The sequence below is a fragment of the Sorex fumeus genome, unplaced genomic scaffold (genome assembly GCF_029834395.1).
Source record: "Sorex fumeus unplaced genomic scaffold, SorFum_2.1 ptg000007l, whole genome shotgun sequence".
In the NCBI taxonomy this organism is placed as follows: domain Eukaryota; kingdom Metazoa; phylum Chordata; class Mammalia; order Eulipotyphla; family Soricidae; genus Sorex; species Sorex fumeus.
In genome coordinates, this window is record NW_026606064.1 from 46,865,764 (window position 1) to 46,890,261 (window position 24,498).

Consider the following 24,498-nt stretch of genomic DNA (forward strand, 5'->3'; position numbering starts at 1 on the left):
GCCGCGTGCAAAGCAAATGCCCTACCCACTTAACTATCACTCTTGCCTACAGTTTACAATTTTACCCATCTTTGGTTCTTGGCTTTTCTATTAAATGATGGCTTTTCTGTCATGTAAATATTTTACTTTTATAAAGTCAAATTCTATTGACCTATCATTCTACTTTTTCACCCTTTTTCCCCCATTTTGTTTCTTAAGACTAACAGCAACAGAACAAAACAAAAACAGCAGCAACAACAGACAAAAAAAAATCAAGGGACATGCTGAGACTCAAAGCAATAAAATTGTAAAATAAATCTAAGGGCCAGAGAGAGAAGACAGAAGTCAAGTCACATGCTCTGCCCAGGGTCTGTCCAAGTTCATCCCCACCACTGTCACTAACTTCCACCCACCCTGGAACCACATATGGCCCCCAGAATTCTGCCAGGAGTGATCCCTGAGCACAGAGCCAAGAGTATGTCCTGAACACAAAGTAATGTAGTCCAAAAAACAAAAATAAATAAATAAATCTATGTAAACCTTGAGCTTTACATATATCATGTGCATAAAATTATACTCGAATAGACCATGTATAAAACAGTAAATTGGAAACAAGTCAACTTTTTTTCCCAGTGTTGATTTCTTTATATCTTTAACACTTTTATCGAATTGCAATAAGATAAACAGTTACAAGGTTGTTCATGATTGGGTTTTAGTTAAATAATATTCCAACACCCATCCCTTCACCAGTCTACATTTCCTACCACCAATGTCCCAGTTTGCCTCGCGCACCACCCCTCCCCCACACCTCTGTGGCAGAGCACTCTCTCTCTCTCTCTCTCTCTCTCTCTCTCTCTCTCTCTCTCTCTCTCTCTCTCCCCTTCCCTCCCCACTCCCTCCCCACTTCTGCCCCCCACTACATTTAAGCTGAATGGTTTGCAATACAGATACTGAAAGACTATCAGGTATATCCCTTTAACTACTTTCAACTCAGTTCTCATCCAAAATGGTCATTTGTAACTATTATTAGCATAATGGTCCCTTCTCTATCCTAACTGCCCTTTGCCCCCTACACACTTGTAGCAAGCTTCCAACCAGTCCTCCTGGCCCTTGTTTTATTTGGTTTGGGATATTTGTCTCATACTATTTTTTTTATATCCTACAAATGAGTGCACTCATTCAGTATCTGTCCCTCTCCTTCTGATGCATTTCACTCAGCATGATACTCTCCATGTCCATTTATAAGTAAACTTCATGACTTCATTTTTTCTTAACAGCTGCATAGAATTCCATTGTGTAGATGTACCATAGTTTCTTTATCCAGTCATCTGCAATCATCTGTTCTTGAAGACTCAGGTTGTTTCAAGATTCTTTTGTTTTGTTTTGTTTTTTGTTTCTTTGGTTGGTTTTTTTTTTCTGGTTTTTGGGTCACACCCAGCTATACACAGGGATTACTCCTGGCTCATGTACTCAGGAATTGCTCCTGGTGGTACTTGGGGGACCATACGGGATGCTGGGAATTGAACCCGGGTTGGCCACATGCAAGGCAAACACTTGACCCACTGAGCTACCCCTACAGCCCGTTTCCAGATTCTGACAAATGTGAATAGTGCAGCAATGAACATAAGAGTGCAGGTGGTGTTTCTGCTATGTGTTTTTGGGCCCCCAGGATATATTCCCAGAAGCAGTATTGCTAGGTCAAACAGGAGTTCAATTTCTAATTTTTTGAAGAATATCCAAGATGGCTGGACAAGTCAACACTCCCACCAACAACGAATGAGAGTGCCTTTCTCCCCAAATCTGTGCCAACACTGGCTGTTCTTATTCTTTTGGATGTGTGCCAGTCTCTGTGGTGTGAGATGATATCTAACTGTTGTTTTTATTTGCATATCCCTGATGATTAGTGATGTAGAACATTTATTATAAGCCTTTTGGCCATTTGAATTTCTTCTTTGAGGAAGTTTCTATTTATTCTCCCTATTTTTTGATGGGGTTGGATGGAAAACAAGTTAAAAACATTGAAAAGAATACTTTCTTTTTTTAAAAAGGAAACTGTCTATATTGAATCTGAACAGGTAAAATTATGGCCTTATTACTCAATTCTAAATTGGCTGGGGGTATGGCACAACACTACAGCATGCATCACATATGTGGCAGGCCCTAGATCTGATCCCTGGAAAAATTAATAACAATAATAATAATGTTTAAAATTATTTTATTAATGAATGATGTGCCTTTTCATTATTAGTATCTCATTATTATCTCATTCCTACTTTGGACAAACTTGCAGGCTATCGAATGTAGCCTGCCCACAGGGCAGAGTCTGGCAAACTCCCCGTGGCGTACCAAATATGCCAAATACCAGTAACAATGATGGGTCTCATTCTCCTAAAGAGCCTTGAATATAATCTCAGGGCTAGGATGAAAGAGACGTTACTGGGGCCTGCTCGAGGCAATCGACGAATAACAGGATGATGAAATGAAATGAAATGCCTTTTCAAGAAACAATCAGAAATACGGGAGCTAGAGAGATGGTACAGAAGTAAGGCATTTACCTTGCATACAACCAACCCCATTTTAATCCTCAATACTGTATATGGTCCCATCAAAACCACCAGGGTTCACTCCTGAGCAAAGAGTCAGGAATAGGCCCTGGGCTCAGGCCAGTATCGCCCAACCTCATCTAAAAACTAAAAATGAACTTCATAAATAACATATCCATGGAAAGAAACATTTTATTCTAATACTGAAATGAGATATAAAAATATCTTTAATAAAACAATTATTAAAGCAAATGCTGGAGGTGAATCACACACAATCTTTTGTAGTGATAAATCCCATTGTAAGTATATGAACAGGCATAATTCTCCCCATAAATGTCACAAATTCAAATCTGACCACCAAATTCTGACCATATTAATTCTTTTTCTATTATTATTTTTATTAGTGAAACACCATGAGGTACACTTGTAGACTTACAAGCTTTCGTGCTTGGGTTTCAGTTATACAATGATCGAGTTACCATCCCCATATTAATTCTTAATGTGAATAACACAGCCCTGGTTAATAAGCCAATTATCATAACTTGTACAGATATATTTACAACAATATTTGGCGATTCTGCCTTTTATGATCAAATTCAAACAAAACAAAGCTTATGGTATATGTCAGAGGTTGAGGACAGCTTGGAAAGCAGGTTCATGAAGCAAGTTTTTATGGTTGAAAACCATCTCACTGTTCTGAAATGTGCTTTTCAAACCATTGACCACCAGAGGGAGCATAACATCTAATTAAGACAGAGAACTCCCAGCTAGAAAAGAAATCACCTAAAACTTGATCTGTCAACGTTTTATACAATATATCTGGATTGGGCGTTCGCCTTGCACATGGCCGACCCGGATTCAATTCCTCTGCCCCTCTCAGAGAGTCTGGTAAGCCTACCGGGATTAAATCTAAAAGTAAAATTATAAAATGCCCCAAATATTTAACAAAAAAAACTTGACTTCCAAGAATTTTTATATAAGTACAAATTATACATATGCATTTTTTATAACATTTTAATCATTTTTCATTGAATCACAGTTAGATACACAGTTACAAAGTTGTTCTAATGTTCCAACATCTGTCCCTTCACCAGTGTATACTTCCGCACCAGCAGAACAGATCTATCTTGAAATTACATATAAAAATGTACACTTTGGAGACAAATGCAGACGTAATTCCAAGTGGTTGACAAGAATGTGCTTTGCATGAACCAATGCACAAAGAACAAAGGTGCTGGTTCGATCGCCAGCATTACATGGTTCCCAGCAACAGCGGGAGCAGCACTGGTAGCCCCCCAAATTTTTTTTAATCATATTCTGATACAGTAAGTCTACTGTGCATGAGCTTATCTGCAATGCAGTTTAATCACTCAAACTCATAAAACACACTTAGAGTCATGAAAACCTGCAATAGGACAGCGGGTAGGGCATTTGCCTTGCACAGGGCTGATCCGGGTTCGATTCCCAGCATCCCATATGGTCCCCCAGGCACTGCCAGGAGTAATTCCTGAGTGCATAAGCCAGGAGTAACCTCTGCGCATTGCAAGGTGTGACAAAAAATGACCGATGATGTGAACTTCCAAACTCACATGTTTAGAGTTTAAACTCTTGCAAAAAATTAGAGACTGATTGCTAATGAGTAGGACTCTAGTTTTTGGATGCAAACATTTGAGCACCCACACTGTGAAACATTTCATGTGGTAAACTGAGTTCTGCTAAATTGCCCTTACTGGTAAAAGCAACCTGGAGAGGCTGGACTCCCTTTGCCTGCAATTGCCTGCTATAAATGCCATATGAAGTACTGATTGTCCTCAATAACCACCCTTATCACCTCTCAGTGTTTCTAGACTGATGACTGACTAAAGTCCCAGAGGTTCAAGCTAAAAGTAACAACCCATTGAAAAATACATTACATACTAAGAAAATTACTGGATTTTGCTTATTTGTACTAACAAAAACTTGAGTAATATATGTAGAAGGATCCTAAGATTGTGGAAGTATAGGATTAGGGCAGAAGACTGAGTTAAATGAATTTATTGATATGGGTGCAACTTAAAAAAAAAAAAAAGATAGACTCAAGAGGTTGGCTCAAGAAAAGTTCTGAAATTTTACCTGACTGGTTAATTCAAAGTTGTACCCAAAGATAATACACATTAAAAGATGAAACATTTTTTTTGTTTTTTGGTTTTGGGTCACACCCAGTGGTTCTCAGGACTTCTGGCTCAGCAATCAGGGCTTACTCTTGGCAGGTCTTTGGGGACCATATGGGATGCCGGGGATCAAACCCAGGTTGGCCGTGTGCTAGGAAAGTGTCCTACCCACTGCATTATCACTCTGGCCCAAGAATTTCTTTGATATGCAAAAAAAGAGGCTATAGTTTAAAGAAATCAGTAGGCTGAGTGGATTTATCCTGAAAGATCAGCTCACCCCTTAATTGTGTCCGACATGGGTCCTACTGAACAATCACTCAACAACCTATGACCTTCAGGGCCAGAGTGAGAGCTCAACAGGAGAAAGCACATGCTTTCATGCTTTCATGCAGGAGACCCAGGTTCAATCTCTGGCTCCACGTGGTCACCCAAGCCCCAATGGAGTGATTCCCCAAGTCGTGAGACAGAAACAGCACTGGCTCAAAAACAATACAAAATAGCAAAAACCCTTCCAGAGAAGAGCCCTCCCGACTTACCTCTAATATCTCTGTGTAGAAGCTATTGTTCAAAGATCAGGAACAAAAGTGGAATTCCTGCCATCAAACAGCTCCCTGAATTTACTGGACAAATAGATACCATGGTGGCAGGGACAAACTAGTAGCAGAACTTAATTAACAAAGACAAAGTGGGAATAAAACCATATCAAGAGTCAAAGGGTAGGAGCTAAAGCAATAGTACACTACGTAGGTGTTTGCCTCACATGCGGCCAGCCCAGGTTTGATCCCCAGCATCCCTGGTCCCCCGAGCACCTCCAGAAGTTCCTGAGGGCAGAACCAGGAGTACCCCTGAGAATAGCTGGGTGTAACCCAAAAAGCAAGAAAAAAAGCAACCAAAAAGGCTCAAACTATAGATATCATTGACATTTAATAACTAATCACAGAGCTTAATACAAAACTAAAATATAGGCATTCTATAAAGATTTTCTTGATTATATATGAAAAGCGTTCATTCTGATAAGCAGATGTGACTTCAGTTAAAAAGTGTGGCCCCTTTAGCAATTTCCAGATAAGAACTACTTTATAGACTCAGAGTCTCTTAAATGAGGTAAAGATTGGGTTTTCTTGGGGTTGGAGCAATAGCATAGATGGTAGGGCATTTGCCTTGCACGCGGCCCACCCAGGTTCGATTCCCAGCATCCCATATGGTCCTCTGAGCACCACTGGGGATAATTCCTGAGTGCAGAGCCAGGAGTAACCCCTGTGCATTGCCAGGTGTGACCCAAAAAGCCAAAAAAAAAAAAATCAGGTTTTCTTGAGAAAGAACTCTACTATAGAGCCAAATACGCATACTGGAAATCTCCCCCCACCTCCCATCACACTTCGAAAAAAGACCCAGAGTTATTACAGAAACGGCATGGGAAAAAGAGCAGAACCAGTCTGTTCTTATAGGCCAGTACTCTCAAGGTAACTACTTAAGATCCAAAATACAACTGTAGTCCAACCTCTCAGGAATAGGAACCATGGAAACCAGAAACTTTAGACTGAGTTCAGTTCACTGAGGGTCCATTAGTCCCACCTATAGTTACATTCCCCATTCCAGTTGCTCAGTTAAAATACAGAGCCTCAGCAAACATCGGAATCCCCTTTTTCCCTCACCTATACAGAGTAATGACCCTTCTAGGCTAAAAGCCATGTGAGAGTGAGAGTGATAGTGATAGTACAGAGGGTAAGGAACTTGCCTTGCACACAGCTGACCCAAGTTGAATCCCTAGCACCATATTCCTCCAAATCCCAATGGGAGTCATTTCTGCTTTGCACAGCCAAAAGTAAGCACTAAGCCCAGCTAGCTGTGGCCCATAATACAAAAACAAAAAGACAACTGGATGTCACTAGAGCTGCCTTTATACTATCTAAATAGTAAATCACAATCATTGCCCCATCTCTGGAGGCTAATGTTACCATTCAAGATTTGAGAGACACTAGACAATGATTCCTCCAATATCCTCATTTAACTTGCCTTTTTGACCAGTACAGACAACAGAAGGATCTTGGAGAATGGCTGCAGGTTACAGGATATGAAAGGTTTAGACTAGCAAATGGCAAATTCAACTGGGTTACAAAAATGAAATTATCCATGCGGTGGGGGCCAGAGGGATACTGGGGATACTGGTGGTGGAAAATGTACATTGGTGGAGGGATGGGTGTCTGACCATTGTATGACAGAAATTCAAACATAAAAGTTTTGTAACTGTATCTCAAGGTGATTCAATTAAAAAAAATCATCCAAATCCATATTCGGTAAATATTTTACACTCCTTTGGGAAGGTTAGTACGTTTTCCATTACATGAAGGGTAATCGGGTGGCAGAATGTGTTTGCTCTTGTCATTGAGTATAATTAAGTGTGATTAATTGAAATGTGTATAACTAACAAAGGATAAATTGTGATAGATTCTACATTATATCAACATAGTAAGCTGGGACATTTCACAAAATTCCATCTCTCAAAGGGGTAAGGCTGCTCACAAAAGGTGTGATATTTGGAAGCAACAGTGAAGCAACCATCACTTAGAATCTGAAGGAATGTATTGGCTGACAGACATTGATGTACTTTGTCTACACCATCATCTTTCAAACAGGGCTTATACTGGCCCTCTGGGGGCCCCCAGGATAGTCGATGGGGATCACAGATGAAATCTGCACAAACGGGGGCCTATGGCACAAGATAACAGAGAGGACAGGGTGCTACAGGAAGGAAGCAAGGCTGGACGCTGGCCATAGACACTAGTCTCTACCATTACTGACCTAATGGCTCTCATCCCACAGGATATATTCCTGAACCATCTCCTGTCACAGAGCCTGGTACATGAACATTTCCATGTTCCAAAGAAATCAGTAATTCCTTCAGGTCATCAGAGTGAAGGCAGTGAATGACAAAATCCAGTTCTAATCTGTCATTATTAGTTCCAATTTGATTTCGATATTTTTGTTGTCATTGATGGGGAGTGGTTTACTATTTGTGGTGCTGGGGATCGAACCCAGGGCCTCACACACTCTACCACCGAGCTATAACCCAGCCCTCCAATTTGGTCAATTTGTTCTTGATTTTCCCCCTCGACATGCAGCTAATGCTCTTCCAACTCAGCTTACTTAGCTTGTGAGGCCCAAAAGCAGGCTCCTTATCAGCCATGACAGCCTATAGCTCACAGTAAGTCTCAGCGAGGCCTCAGCTTCTGTTTCCCCAAAGCAGGACTTGCAGTTGCTGGTAAACTCCCAGTTATTTGCCAAGATAAGGAATAGGGTAGTTGGGTCTCACCGGTCATGAAGGGTCACTGCATCCTCCTTAGAAACTGTTGCTAACCATTGCCTAATTGCTGACCGCCATTGTAATAGGGCCGATGCTAAAAACAGACCAGTATATAAATTGCTTCTAAACTCTGAACCCTATATAAACTGCTTGTGATTTGGAGTCAGGGTCCTTGTCAAGACTCCACTGTGTTGGATGAGACTTGGACCCTAGCTCGGGCTAGCGCTGGCTTGGGCTAGTAATAAAGTTCCTTTGCTTTTGCATTATCACATGTGGAACTTGGTCTCTCTGCAACTGGTGATGTGAAACTTGGGCACAACAAGCTAACTTAGTGCCAGACCACACAATATGTAAAGCATATATCACAGTCCTTTGGCATTCCTTAATTCTGGTTCTATGATGAAACCCTGCAGGATCCAATCCCTTTCTGGAAAACTTGATCAACCCCGGAGATTAGCCTGACAGATGGAAGATAACAGGTGATCAGATATAAAGATACTCATTAATCTACACAAATGCCCAGAGTTATTGTTTTTAACCAGAAGCTTTGGGGGTGTTTTGGTGGGGAGGGAAGGATTGGGGCCACACCTGGAGGAGTTCAGGACTTAGTCCTGATTCTGAGCTCAGGGATCACCCCTGAGGGCTCAGGGTACCATATAGGACATCAGGAACTGAACCCAGGCTGCTTGTGGGCAAGGTAAGTGCCCTGGCCACTTTACTATCACTTCAGCCTCTAAGCTGAAGTTTTTTAGAGCCTCAAGAATAACCAGATACTTAAGGAAAATGCTTTGGCTTTATTATGTTGTTTTAATTTCATTTTAGTCACTTTCTTTACAATTTTACAATACTGTCAATTGTGTATTTATAATATGTCAATTTACAATAGGTGAATATGTCATCTATCATAAGGTCAATCATCAATATACCAATTAAGAGGCCAGAGCTATAGTAAAAGTGGGTAAGGTACTTGGCATGCACTCAACTGACCTGGGTTCAATCCACATACAGTCCCCCAGCATTGCCTGGAGTGATACCTGAGAGAACCAGAAGTAAGCCCTAGGCATCACTGGGTATGGCCCAAAAAGCAAAAAAAAACAAATAATTTTTTTATGCCAGGAACAAGCGTGATAGCACAGTGGGTAGGGGATTTGCCTTTTTCCCTACACCCGTGGTTGCTTCCATTCTATCTGAGCTGACTCAGGTTCGATCCCCAGAACTCTATATGATCCCCCAAACCCACCAGGAATGACCCTTGAATGCAGAACTAGGAGTAAGCCCTGAGCACCACCAGGTGTGCCCCAAAATAAACAAAAAAGCCAATTTAAAATATGTCAATTGGATCTCATGCATACAGCATTTCAACACCATATCCCCTACCAGTGTGCCCCTTTCCCTCCACCATTGTCCCAGATGACCCCTCAACACCCCACCCCCAAGCTTCTCTCTCTCCACCCTGGGGAATTCTGTTCCATAGACCTGTCCTTAGCTTCTGTTACTTTGGTAATTTATTATTTCCTTTTAATTGCCATTATATCCCACATATGAGAGATCACTCAGTCTTGTCCCTCTCCTAACTTCACTCAGCATGATATTCTCCAGATCCATCTACATAGTGACAAACTGCATGATTTAATGTTTTCTTATAGCCAAATAGTACTGTGCTCGTGTACCACAGTTTCTTTACCCAATCATCTGCTCTTGAACACTTAGGTTGTTATAAGATTTCTTTGTCCAACACCATTGTGAATAGCATTATAATGAACACAGGAGCACAAACGTCTTCTCTGATAAAATTTTTGGGTCCTTGGAATAGATGTCCAGAAGAGAAACTGCTGAGTCAGGGAGAGGCACAATTCTTAGTTTTTTGAGAAATGTCAGTATTGTTTTCCAAAAGGGCTGAGCCAGTCAACTCTGCCATCAGCGGTGGATGAGGGATCCTTTTTCCCTACACCCGTGGTTGCTTCCATTCTATCTGATGTGCCAGTCTCACTGGCGTGAGGGGACAATCTCGTCATTGTTTGACTGGCATTTCCCTCAGCATCAGTGATGAAGTGAATTTTCTTATATACATACTTGCCATCTGTATGTCTTATAGAATATTTCTGTTCTCTTCTCTTCTTCTAGGCATCGGTGCTGAAGACACCAGGACCACACCACGCCATGCTGGGGAGGAGGGGGACAGGCAGCACTGAAGGACTGGAACTTGAGGCTAATTCAAAGAATGCAATTCACCATTGGAGCCATCTCCCTGTTCCCAATCTCTTCTGTTTTGTACAACAGAAAATTTCAAATATGCTATCAAAGTAGAGAGAATAATATAACTTCACATACATATCCACCAACTTTAGAAACCAACCAATGTTGTGCCAGAGAGATAGTTCAGTGAGTAGGGCATTTGCCTTGATGCAGCCAACCCACTAGCATCCCATATGGTAGGGATGGGAGTAATTGCTACCAACTCCTCTTGGCAACGATCCTAATAAGAGACTCTTACCTAGATAGAAAGTCCCACATGGGGCAGCTTGAGAAAAACCCTTTAAAAGCCAACTTGGAATGAAGGAGGCGCATGCAAGTGCTGCCAGGGTATGTGGTGGCCCAGCATGTGTCACCTACACCTCCCCTCTTGGATACTTTCATATCTAACACTGGGGTGTGGACTGGGGTTCTCTCACCACTCTGGAAAAGCTCCTGTATGTTTCTTTTTTTCCTCTTTTCTGTCTCCCTCCCTCACTCCTGTTTTACTACACTGCTCCTCTCCTCCAGAAATTCTTTTCTGCAAGGGAAAGGTGAAAACCAGAAAGGGCTAGGTAAGGTCAAGGACTCACTTTCCTTTCCTGCAAAGTGCTCACAGCAAAGGTCACAGCAAAGCACACAGCAGACTCATCAAGCCTGTATTTCCCCAGCCATTCCCAGGGTAACAAGAGAAGAATAGAGAGAAGGAGGTAGCTCTCACCTCTCTCCTCCCCACTTCACATAAGTCACATGAGGACACCCATTAGCATCAGTCAAATTTCATCTATTATTCTGTTCATGTTCAATTTGCATTTAGTTGTCATGCTACTTTCTCATAGTCTTTCATCTGGAAGAATTCTTCAGTCTGTGTAATACTTGTGCAAAGTGCTGCCTAATCTACACACTATGGCATTCTTCAATTGCTTTCTCTAACATTGCATCACGATTGAATTTGGGTTGTGTGTGTATCTATATATCGGGGAAGTGAATCTCTGTGTTTCCTGGGGCACAGCAAGAGATACATGAGGTAAGTTTTTCCTATTACTGGTGATATTAACTTTGATCGCATAGTTGAAGAGATGCCTGGGTTCAATCCTTGGTACGACATGGTTCTTCAAGCACTGTCTAGAGAAGGCCCTGAGCACCGACAAAAATGGCTAAAAATAAAGTATCATTTGATGAAAATGTTCTAAATTTTACACAGCAACATTAGGTGGGGGAGGGTAATTTGGATTAACACCCAACTGACTAAATGTCACAAGACTAAAACACAAATTTAACGATCTTTTTTCCTTTTATTAAAACAGGGACCATACTCAGCAGTAATTTAGGGGAAGTCCTGGGTTCAAACCCATGAGTTCAAACCTGGCTCGGACTACATGCATGCTTCACCCTAGCAGGCAGCAGTGCTGTTGGGGATCCCAGTACCACAACAAAGTGTATGCAAGCTCCACTATCAAACACATGCTCCAATACCACCAAGTAGTGTGCTACATGATGAGCATGTGTGCAAGCACCACAACAAAGTGTGCAAGCCCCAGCAAGGTCTACAACCAAGTGTGTATAACCTCTGGGCATTGTTACTATAGCAAAGAAATTAAAAAAAGGAGGCCCCCTCCCGTTGATCGTCGATTTGCTCGAGCGGGCCCAGTAACGTCTCCATTGGAGACTTTGTTGTTACTGTGTCTGGCATATCGAATACTCTCGGTAGCTTGCCGGGCTCTCCGAGAGGGGCGGAGGAATCGAACTCGGGTCGGCCATGTTGGCCGCATGTAAGGCGAACGCCCTACCGCTGTGCTATCGCTCCAGCACTAAAAAAAGGAGGGGTGGGGAATAAACTAAGGTTGGTGAGAGCACGGGACAAGTTCCTGCCTAAAAAGTGACCTTGGGTGGGGGTGGGGGGACACACAAGAAGAAAATTATCAAGTCACAAAACTGTAATAGACAGTATAGTGACATTATTAAATTTACTAAGTTTGATACTTACAAAAACTTCCCTATCCCTTAAGCACATTACATTATTTAATGGTTTTTTTTAAAAAATAAGTGAAATTTAAACATCTTCAAAGAGAATAAAGTGGGGTCAGAGCAATAGTACAGTATGTAGGGCATTTGTCTTGCACACGGCCAACCAGGATTCAATCCCCAGCATCCCATATGGTCCCCCAAGCACCACCAGGAGTAATTCCTGAGTGGAGAGCCAGGAGTAACATTGCCGGGTGTGACCCAAATTCCCTCCCCACCAAAAAAAAAGAATAAAGTATGGTTCTGAAGTGATAGCATGGCGGCACACGCAGCCAACTCAAGCTCAATCCCCAGCTCCCCATACGATCCCCCAAGCCCGCCGGGAGCAATTCCTGAGTGAAGAGCCAAAAGTAGGGCCTGAACACCCCCAGGTGAGGACCTCAACCCAAAAAAGTATAAAATATATGTAGTGGGGGAAAGAAGACAATACTAAGGCTGGCAGGCCCAACTCAACTACAGAAAGAGTCATCCTCTGTGCACATGAAGAAAATACTATTAGATCCTATGGTTATCTCAGAGATACTGATGAAAATTCAAATAATCAGGCACATGCAAGTTCAAAGCAAGAATATCAGGATCATCCAAAGAAGTTCTACCTCTCTGGGTTCAAACTGTATAGCCAATAGCCAGTTAATGAATAGCCCTACCTCTCTCCAGTAAGAGGTTCGCTCTTTACCAAATCAGATCAGTTAATTTCTTTTTATAAGGGAACAAATATTTCAGACATCTTCATCACAAGAAGCAACCCTTTTTTTATATAATTCCAAAAGAAACAAAGGCTAAAGAAAGATTTTCTCAAATTTTATTTAAATTTCTAGTAATAACAAAAAAAAGGATACAACTTTGAAGGGAAACACAAAATAGTATTTTGTATACAAAATACAAAAAAAGTACAAAATGACAGCCTCCCTTCTCCATGTCCCACTCTCCAGAATTCTCTTAGAATTCTGAGATGTCCTTTCAGATCTTTTCTATATACAAAAGTACATAAAAATGTATACAAAGATATTACATAAAAATACATATATTGATCTACAATTTTATTTACCTGACAATGTGTCATGGATATTCAATACATATTCATACAAACAGATTGGTACAATGTAACAGCAAGAATATACTATATATATAATACAGCTGCACCAAAATTTCACTAATTCCCCTAAAACATTAAAGTTCCCTCTCCTTTTTAATTCCAAAACTGTGACACTAAGTATCCTCGTACAACCATTATTTGCATTTCTGTCAAAATTTCCAAAGCAGTCAATAAAACATAAATGATTAATTTTGATAAATATTACCGAATCGTCCTCCAAAGGAGAAGCACCAATTTATACTCCTATATGTGTATGAATGCTCTCTAGTATATGCTATACTTAAAAGAATTAAAAAAAAAAAAAAAAGGTTATCTCTATAGGGACTAGAGAGGTAGTACAGCAGGGAGGGTGCTTGCCTTGCACACAACCGATGCAGGTTCGATGCGCAGTATACTATACGGTCCCCGAAGCACTATTCGGAGTAATTCCTGAGTATACAGTACTCCTGGAGGAATTATTCAGGAGTAATCCCTGAGCATCGCTGGCTGTGACCAACCCCGCCCCCGCAAAAAAAAAAGAACACACACACACACACACACACACAAATGTTTGTATACGGTGAGTCAAGCACATAAAAACACTCTAGGCATTGCTTAGACTAACAGATATTAGCTACCTAGTAATACTTAACAGTAAATAGAAAGTGGTTCTCTTTCTTTGGTTGATAATAAGGTTAATCCCTGATTTGGCCCTATCTTATTACAGTGAAACATCTCTCCCTTGACTCTGAAACAATCAGAATTAGTGTGGAGATGAAAAGCAAAAATTAAGTGAATCATCCTAACCCAGAGGTGCTGATTTAATAAACTGGTTCCTGATCTTGCATATGATGGCAGGTTATATTTGGGAGAACCAAATATTCACTATTTCACAGCATATAAAAGGACTAAGTCCTGATCTCCAAGTGATACAAATGACATGTCCAGTGGTTTTTAACAGTGATTTTTAAAGTATAGTACAGGGACCCTTGAAAATGCCTGAAATTTTTTCAGGAGGTCAATAAGGTAAAAAAAAATTTCATAATACTAGTAAGGCATGTTTGCCTTTTTAAAAATTCTCATTCTGAGTACACAGTTCTCTAGAAGCTATATGATAGGTGATTTTTGCAATACACTGAATGCAGAAGCAATTATGAGATTCAAAGAGTCTCACTTAAAAGCCAAATTGCAGTGTGTCAAGCAAAAATATAAGGCAAGCAACTTCTAAGCTGTTTCTTTAAATATAGCCTGTTTCATTAAATTTTTCAAAAGCAGTAATTTGAGTTTTAATACGTCTTTTAGAAATCAGTTTTAATGTTATGCAGCAAAATTGAACAACCACATATAACATCTTTAAAATCTTAAACAACTTCTTTTTTAAAACTCTTTCCTATGAAATCCTGCTTAAAGGGGTCCTGAGACTTTGACCTGTTAAATTAGCTATCTCCTATGCCTACCCATATCGAAACAGGCAAAATCACAGGTTTAAATCATCTTTCTGTAAAGGCTAAAGCAATCTCATGAAGAATACCATGGCCTTACAGATTTTTCTGAAGGTTTTAAAGGCATTCATTCGGTAGTGAAGAGAAATCCAAAGGCAGAAATAAAGACGAGGTCCCAACAAGAACAAATCAGTGACTCCATGACAGAAGGATGTAAAATAAAAACCTGCCACCAATTAATAGGTTTGTAATGAAGGTGTTTCAACATTTGGTAAACTCAGGACCCCTTACTACTGTTAGCAAATGGACACTGGGTACCAGTTTGGCCATGGTGAGGTGATGTCTGTACTGCCGAGTTCCAGGCACCAGCCTCCATCCCTGTCCCCACAGTCGCTCTGGTCTTGGGCCCTCGGAACAAGCACCAGGCTGTCTGAAGAGGAGAACGTACTGCTATCCACAAAGCAGGTCATTCTGTCTGATTCAGAACATCCTCTGCTGTAGCATTCACATGGACAAATGTTTGCAGGCTCAGGGCTCAGTCATACGGCCCTTTCCCAGACCTCCTTGCAGAAGAAAAAGAAGCAAAAGAAAGAGAAATTACAACTCCCGCATAGAAAGAAAAATGGAAGTCACATCCAGACTCATATCCATATCCAAGGATCCTTTCCCAGCCAATATTATCAGTCCTTTCACCTTATTTTATTCCAAGCCCTTTACAATAGCCACTAGGGATCAATCAGAAATATGCATATCTGATGTCAAAACACCTCTCAAAACACTATTCTGTGGGAACTCTGCAAGCCCATTGAGATTCAATTCCCACCTCCTTCCCATCCCAAGAAGTCTGTAACACTGCAGCAGTCACCTTTTACTGGCACATGGGGCTGACAAATTTCATGAAATCAGTTATAAACCCACAGAATGCCTTTTGTCCATTAACTGAATATTGGCAAGGACTTTCACTTGGCTTGTTTTATTTTGATGGCCCTTAAATCTTACACAATAAGACAACATGAGAATTCTGCATTTATCAAAATTATTTTCCAGTGCCTAACATTCTTGGTAACTTCTCTTACATAGGAAATAAACATAACAAACACCTCAGCCTCTCAGATTCCTGATGACTTATGCAGGACAGCCTCACTCCCTACTGCACCCCTTTCTACCGTACCCAAAATCTGGTCATGCCAACATATACACTTTTTCTAAGGCACAGATATGTCAATTCATCCCATTCTCTGCCCACTGCATCCTTTCTTTGATCACATCAGTTCCTCTAATCCACTGATTTTGCCAAATTTTAGTCCATCAAACAACCCTTCACCTCAATCACTAGCTTAAAAAACAAGGTCCAGAGGTTGGTGGAAGCAGCAATACAGCAGGTCGGGTGTTTGCTTGCATATGGCTGACCCAGATCCAATCTCCAGCACCTTTATATGGTTCCCAATTCCCACCAGGGCACAAAGTCAGGAATAAGATATCAGTACCACTCAAACACAACAAAAAATCATGGTCCAGGGTGAAAGAAATGGCTCAAAGGCACACATGCAGAGGCCTGTGTTCAAGCCCAGGCATATACGATCTGCCCAGCAACGGGCTAGCAGTCAGACCCAGTTCCCACCAAACAAGCACAAAGCTAAGTTCACCATCCCTTTAAATTAATTAAAATTTAATTTAATTTAAATTAATTTAAAATTAAAAAACTAAGTTTCTTAGTCCCTGTATTATCTCTCCAACCTCAAACACGAGCTTTAAAGGGACATTCAGTACTTCCCACCAGCAACTCTACTACATTTCACCAGAATAGCACTGTCCTCCCTTTGTTCATCAATTTGCTCAAGCAGTAACTTCTCCATTGTGATACTTGTTGTTACTGTGTTTGACATATTGAATACATCGCAGGTAGCTTACCAGGCTTTGCTGTGCAAGCGAGACACTCTCAGTAGCTTGCGGGGCTCTCCAAGAGGGGCAGAGGAATCGAACCCGGGTCAGCCCCAATCAGCTGCATGCAACAGCACAGCAGTAGGGTGTTTGCCTTGCACACAGCTGACTGGGGCTGACCCGAGTTCGATTCACCTGAATATGCTATCAATACTTGCTATCCTAGAAAAGTACCACATCATGCAGTTACTAGTTTCAATCACTGCTACTGCCTTTTTAATGTTTTTTTTTATTTGAAGCACCAAACTGCACAATACTGTTAATGGTAGGGTTTGTGCATACAACACACCAATACCACACCCTCTACCAGAGTGTCTTTTCCCTCCACCAAAGCTACTCCATCTTTTCCCAGTATAACAACATGGTCCGTCCTACCTCCACCCCAGGTCAAAAGGACTACATAATCTCACAATGTCCTTATAGCCTGGTTCATGCTTACTCTTAATGTAATAAATGTAGCTGTTCTGTTTTCTGCAATCAATCTAATAAACAATGACTGTTTTTCTATTAATAATCTAATCATGCAGAGATAGTACAGTAGGTAAAGCACTTGCCTTGCAAGCTTGATTTGGGTGTGATTCCAGCACCACCAGGAGTTGGCCCTACGCATCACAAGGTGTGGTCCCCCACCCCACCCCACAAGAAGTCTAGTCCTTCCTCATCAACACCCACACTAGTAAAGGGCCAAAAACTTTATTTGGGGGAGAAGGACAAGGTTTGGAGCCACAGCCAGCTGTACTCAGGACTTACTCTACATTGTGCTCAGGGATCATCTCTGGCAGTCCTGAAGGATCATATGCGGTGCTAGGGAATAAACCAGGGTTAGCTACATGCAAGACAAGTCTTCCTCCTCCACCCCCCCGGAGCCAAAACCTTTAAATGTATGCAATATCTGTCTCTTTCTATTACGATTCAGACATTTCTAAATATAACTCCTTACCAACAGTTAATTGGTTGTTTTCCACTAAATTACTCTCCAAAGGGGACTAAGAGACATCCTTATGCTAGTAATATTTTATATCCTTAAATTAGTAATACCTTAGGACCCTCACCTGCCTACAGCCAGGAGGTGACCATCATTCCATCTTTGGGGACACCACTGGTTCCCACCTCAGGTATCCACGACCCCGATCTCGAGTCACATCATCCTTGGTCTTGATTGCTGGGCCACCAGGCCTCTAAGCTCCTCCTCGTTCCTCACAGTGGCATGAGAGTGTTTTGGAATTCCCTACCAAAGACTCATCAAGCCAGTCATTTAACAAATGCTGTACTGTCACCCCCAATACTGGCACAGCACCAACCAACACAACTGGCTCAAGAGTCCAAAGAAGAAACAATGCCAGATGCCTTCGGTTTTTGGGGGTTTTTTTATTGCCCTTTCAACCCATTTAACACCTTCACATCAATCCCAGCATTTTGGCAAGACAGGGGAAGTCAGAACATAAGTGTCTCATATCTTTTTTTCTACCTCTTTCCCCCTTCTTCCCACAATCTACCAGAAATGAGAAAGATGGACTTTCCACTTTCAATTCATCCCCCTTCTTCTTGAGTTGAACTAAGTCTCAGGTTAGACCTTAGCGATGGAAGAGATTCCTCTATAACCTATAGGAGACACTATCGTTAGCATTTACCAAAGGTAGCTCTTGATATGGAAACTACAGGCAAATTAGAACCTTAGAAAACCAAAACCAGCTCATACTCAATAAATAAAATAAAATCTAAATAAAAAGAAAACCAAAATCAAACATATAGTGAATTAAAACTTCCCCAAATACTGTCCCCTTACAAATTCAACACTTAGCATTTCCTATGTTAGACTGCAGAAACAATAGGAGACTTAAATTGCCAAGTCTCCTAAACTAGACTTAAGGCCTAGACGTGGAAGATCTATATAACAGAATGTTATATGCTACACTTCCAAAACGAACAGAAACACAAATCATCTCTATCAATCTTTCATAACTCATCAAACTAAAAACTGAATGCAACAACAGGGAAAGAATAATATAAATTATTTTGGGTCACAATATCATTATCAGCTCATTTTTTCCCAATTTACATACTTCATTTTTCTCTCCACTAACTACATAAAAAAAAAATCCACAAACGTAAGATAATCCTTAATGGGGATAGTGTGGGTAGGAAACCTCAAGATTCTCTATGAATAAAAACAAGTACAGGGGCTAGAGCAATTGTACAGCAGGTAGGGTGTTTGCCTTCATGCAGCCAACCCAGGTTCAATCCCCGGCATCCCATATAGTCCCCCATGCACCGCCAGGAGTAGTTCCTGAGTGCAGAGCCAGGAGTAACCCCTGAGCATAGCTGGGTGTGACCCAAAAAGAAAAAAAAACTCCAAGTACACAGGGTGAGGGAGATTAACTCACAAGGCTGGCACACATGCCTTGCAAGTTCAAGGCCTGAGTTCAGTCCCTGGCCCAGCATGCTCATACCCCCTGCACCAGTGAGTTTGTGTGTGTCCCTGGGGACAAACAGCACTAACCCACTGATCCAGTGTCACTGTGAGTTGCCCCAGGCCCTCTAGTCACCTGCGGACCAACTCACATGATCTCCTCTCACAGCACTCTCCTGGGCTCCCAATGTCCTCCATCAGGGGACAACTTTCTCTGACTTATGACCTTTCTTCACTCTCTCCTTCTCTCTCTGGAAAATCAAACATTTTCCATAGAATTAGTATACTCCCTCAATAAAACTACCTCACTTTACTAAAATAAAAAACAAATAAAGGTATCAGGCAGAATCTTCCTAAAATAATTAAGCTAGAGACTAATAAAGCTTAACATCTTTTACTGTGTATTATGGGCTGGACAATGCTACTGTGTATTATTATAGTATTTCACCCATCATACAATTGTTGTCAATTGTTACAGACTATTAGCTCACTGCTTCTTCTGCCTCACTGTTTCTTTTCCTGCTTGCTTTGTTCTGTTTTGCTTTTGGGGGAAGGGGGGGTTCGGGTAACACCCAGCAGTGTTCAGGGATCACTCCTGGCAAGCTCTCTCAAGAGCCCATATGGCGTGCTGGGAATTGAATCTGGGCCAGTCGTGTGCAAGGCAAGTGCCCTACATGCTGTATTATCATTCCGGCACCATCGTCTTATTTTTTTTTAATTTAAAAAAGTTTTAATTCCTTAACAACAAATTAGCAATCGCTTATCGAAGGGCTTAATGGCCCCTGGGTGAAATACAACAATCTTCACACACTCTCCTCTAAGGAAAGTTTTTTTAGAGCAATTTCAGCGATTTAGTCATAACAAACAATACAAAATAAACTATTTCGGTTCTGCTTTGGGGCAGGGCTGAGGTTTGGAATGGAAACATCCAAAATATGGTGACAGGAAGGTATAATGGTAGTGGGATTGGTGTTCAAATATTATACAATCAAATATTGTGGGAAAAATAGCACTGTAGCACTGTCCTCCCACTGTTCATCGATTTGCTTGATTGGGCACCAGTAACGTCTCCATTGTGAGACTTGTTGTTACTGTTTTTGGCATATTGAATATGTCACGGGTAGCTTGTCAGGCTTTGCCTTGCGGGTAGGATACTCTCGGTAGCTTGCCGGGATCTCAGAGGGGAGTGGAGGAATCGAACCTGGGTGGGCCATGTGCAAGGCAAATGCCTTACCCGCTATTGCTCCAGCCCACTTGTTTTTATAAGATCATAAAATAAATCATTACCAAGTCCGTAACACTGAAAGGCCAAGATCACTTGTGCACAGAACTGACAGCAAAGGTTGATATATAGGATATATCAAGTAGTCATGAAGAACAACAAAAACCCAAAAGCATAAACAAAAAATGGGAAGTGAAAATGAAAATGCAGAGGAAGACAGGTGGATGGCCAATAGGCACATGGGAAAATGCTCATCATCACTTACCATTAGGGAAATCCAAATTAAGGTGACAATGAGATACCGTCTTACACCAGTTAGAATGGAACATTATCAAAAGTACTAGGAATAATCCGCGTTGGCAAGATATGGTGAAAAACACTCGAATTCAGCTCTGATAATTCAGTTCATAATCTGTCATCATATATGCATTTCAACACCTTTCCTTTTCAAATACCAATAACTTAGCAATGCAATTTACTTTAGACAACAGTACATCTTCAATGTTGTCAAGTTCTCAGAAATTGGATCTTTGGGGTGAAAATCTACAAAAAGAAAGCACGGGGTCAGAAATATGGTACAGCAGGTGGGGCACTTTCCTAGGAAGTGGCAACTAATGATTCAAACTCCACCACCCCATATGGTTCCTGACTATAGGTGCAGCCCATGGTCACAGGTATGCCCCCAAATCAGGTCTGGCTAAAAAAACAACAAAGAAAAGCAGATTCTCCAAACAAACTCTTTCATTCAAAGTTCACTGTGACTGATTTCTGTTTTTGAGGGTTTTTTGTTTGTTTGTTTGTTTGTTTGTTTGTTTCAGCAAGATGATAACCAAAGGAAGATGAAGGAAACCACCCTCTGGGAAGATCTGGAGTGCATTCAAACTCCATACACACCTCCATAGGAATTGATGGGATAAAGAGTCCAGCTCTCTCTTATTTGTTCAAATGAAAACCAAAGGCCAGTGATTTTCAAAGTCCAAAGTTTCAGCAAAATTTTCAGTCTTGGAAGGAAAAAACTTTTTACAAAAATGTGCTCTCCTCCTCAACAGATGGCTGCTCTTAAGGCAACAAATACCGTTATTATCCAGTAACTCTAAAGTACACAGTAAAATTAATTTCTCAATTATAAACCTGACAGGACACATTAAGACTAATGTTCATGGGGCAGACCAAATAGTACAGCAGGTAGAGAGTTTACCTTGCAAGGAATCTGACCCAGGTTCCATCCCTGGCAACTCGTTTGATGTCCCACTCATGGCCCCAGGCCTACAGGAGTAATTCCTGAATGCTGAACCAGAAGTAAGCCCTGAGCAACACCGGGTAGGGCAAAAAAAAAAAAAAAAGACTAATGGAGAAAAGAGTGATTTTTTAACTTAACTCCACACTTCCACTTACCCCAAAACTAGGCTAATAAATCCAGTGGAACCATGGGGGGGAGGGGGCGGAATAATTCATGAGCCCCATCTGAGCTCTTTTCCTTGAAAACACGTCCCTTTTTTATGCCTACATATTATACATTTTTATCATTACACGTGCATGATACATATAAAGGGATGTCACATCACACCTTCCATTGGCTCCAGAGCCCAGGTAGCGGGTGAAGAGTCAGACTTAACAGGACGGTCATTAAACGCAAAGCACTGATGCTCCCACGGTACAGCTCTGCATCTCTACAGTCTTCCTAAGACCTTACCATTATCTCTCGTTATCTGTTCCTGACGTTGGAGGGGGTGCTGTTTTGGGTTTTTTTTGGGGGGGGAGAGGGGGGACACCCGGGTCTGGGTGCTCCCAGACCATGCGGTGTCAGTGATGGAGCCCCAGCCTCCCGCACGCCCACCGTGCGCTGCAGCCCTCTGTGCCAACTCCCCGACCTTTCAAGTCTTCTCAAAGCTGTCCCCTTCCCGTTCCTGACCCCAAAGCCCAACAGAACCCCTCCAGAGTCACGACGGTCCCGCCTGCAGCGACTGCCCAGCCTGGCTCCACTCGCCTCCCGCGACAAGCGCACCAATGCTGAAGCCCCACCTGCAGCCTCCGGGTCCCCAATCACCTGCTGCCCGTCGCTGCCCCGCAGGATCCGGCGCCGCCCCGCGGGGGCTCAGGGCAGAACCGGACCGTCCCCGGGCCAGGCCGCTGGATCCCGCGCCCTCCCGGACGTACCTGAGCAGGCAGTGGTCGCAGACCACACCATGACTCCCCTTGGACACCGTGTAAGCCAGCGGATCCGAGCGGAAAAGCAGCTCCCCCGGCCGCAGCGACGCCGCGGCGCGCAGCCCGTTCCCGCGCTCGGCGGTGCGGAACTTTTCCACCTTAGGAGGCTCCATGCTCCGGCAGCCGCGACTCCGCAGACACCCGCCGGGTTACACGCGCCCGCGTCCGCCGGCGCACGCGCACGCGCACGCCCGAGGGGCGGGGAGGCGGGGCGGGGCGGGCACGGCCCCGGTTCCGCGCAGGCCCAGACGCGGTTCTCGCAACCGCGGGCGCCGCACGACTTCGTTTCCCTGGAGCCGGAGCATCCCTGCTTTCCTGGCCTGTTGCAGGTACCCAGGGCAGCTCCGCGAGAAAAGACCCCGCTCTTTTCCCTTTCATCATGATCGTTTTGGGGGCACACGGAAGGCTGAGGACACAATGCTGCTAAAACACGTCTGCACTCTCCACCTGGGTCAATTCTTAGCACGGTGCCGTTTCTGTTCATTCTCTTTACCCGTGTAAAGAGAATGCTGCTATGTAGCTATGTAGCTATGTAGCTATGTTGAAAGTAAGTTGGGAAGGGGAGACGGAGAGATAGTACTGGTGTTAAGGCACGCACTTTGCACCAGCCTCCTTTGAGTCTCTGACACCGCATATAATTACCTCTGAGCACCACCAAGCATTTCTCCTGATTACAGAGCTAGGTATAGCCCCTGAGCACCGCGGCATATAGTCCCAACCCCTCAGCCCCCACCCGCAAAAAAAAAAGTTGCAAGGAGAAGAAGGGATGTTTGGGGGAGTGGTGGAGGAATATTCACCCACTAGTAATTGGGATTGTGTTGTAGCACTGGAAGTATAAAACAATTATTATTGTAAACCATACTACTTCAATAAAAATAACCACCAAAAAGGAGCAAGTTGCTAAGGTATTTCATAATACCTTATAGAACTTTATAATTAATACAGCGTTCTTTTCCTCCAAAAAGAATATCCTATAAATTACAATATCATCTCACCAATGAAAATCACTCTCAGACAGATGTGACTCAACTGTTTGAGCACACGCCTTGCATATTCAGACACTAGGTTCCAAACTTTCTGTCTGCCCCCGCACCCCAGCTCCCCAGCACTGCCTGCAGGGGCCTTAACCACAGAACTCAGCAAGGCTAGGCCTCCACCACAATAATAACAACTGGGGGAAAACAGTAAAACTATTCTTTTGGTGGGGGGAGGCATATCCAGTGGTGCTCAGGGCTTCCTCCTGCCTCTGCACTGCGGGATCACTCCTGGTATTGCCTGAACTGGGATGGCCACATGCAAGGCAAGTTCCTTAACCACTGGACTATTGCTTCCACCCCAACAAGATAATCTTTTACTTCTTTTTGTTGTTGTTCTTGTGTGAGTGTGTGTATGTATGTGTGTGTGAAGTAAGGCAGTTTTTATTGAACAAATTTTACTTAGAAAGGCATGAGGGGAGAGAAGGAGAGGAAATGCATGTTCAAGAGAAAACAGGGATTTCACCAGAGTGAAAAAATGCAGAAGGAGAGAGATACATTGTTCAAGGGGAACAGGGGCTTTTAGCAAAGAAACACCATACTCACTTTAAGAATGCTTTTTATACTTTTTTTGTTTTTTTTATTTGTTTTGGAAGAGCATTCTTGCTGTCTGGGGGCTACCCCTAACAGGCACTCCCTGCTGTGGTGCTGGGATCTAACCTGGCAGCTGCATGTAAGGCAAGCACCTTTAATCCCTGGACTATTTCTCAGGCCCTGTAAGAAGTTGTTTGTTTTAGTTTTTGTTTTAACCCAAGATCCAATTAGAAAGTCGTGCAAGATCTTTTTTTATGATATCAGTTTGTTAAATTTAATCTTGTGGAGCGATAGCACAGCAGGTAGGGCATTTGCCTTGCACGCAGCCAACCCAGGTTCAATTCCTCAGTCCCTCTCAGAGAGCCCGGCAAGCTACCGAGAGTATCTCACCTGCACAGC

At 42.4% G+C, this 24,498-nt stretch overlaps 1 protein-coding gene across 1 annotated transcript in view; it reads right to left on the minus strand.

Annotated features, from left to right (window-relative positions):
• The window catches only part of SMYD3 (SET and MYND domain containing 3), an 853,166-nt gene extending 830,481 nt beyond the window's left edge, over positions 1-22,685 (minus strand). The window contains exon 1 of the mRNA XM_056133094.1: positions 22,481-22,685. Coding sequence (XP_055989069.1) covers positions 22,481-22,644 — 164 coding nt within the window. The 5' untranslated portion in view covers positions 22,645-22,685. The remainder of the gene's footprint in view (positions 1-22,480) is intronic.
• Positions 22,686-24,498: the final 1,813 nt, after the last annotated feature.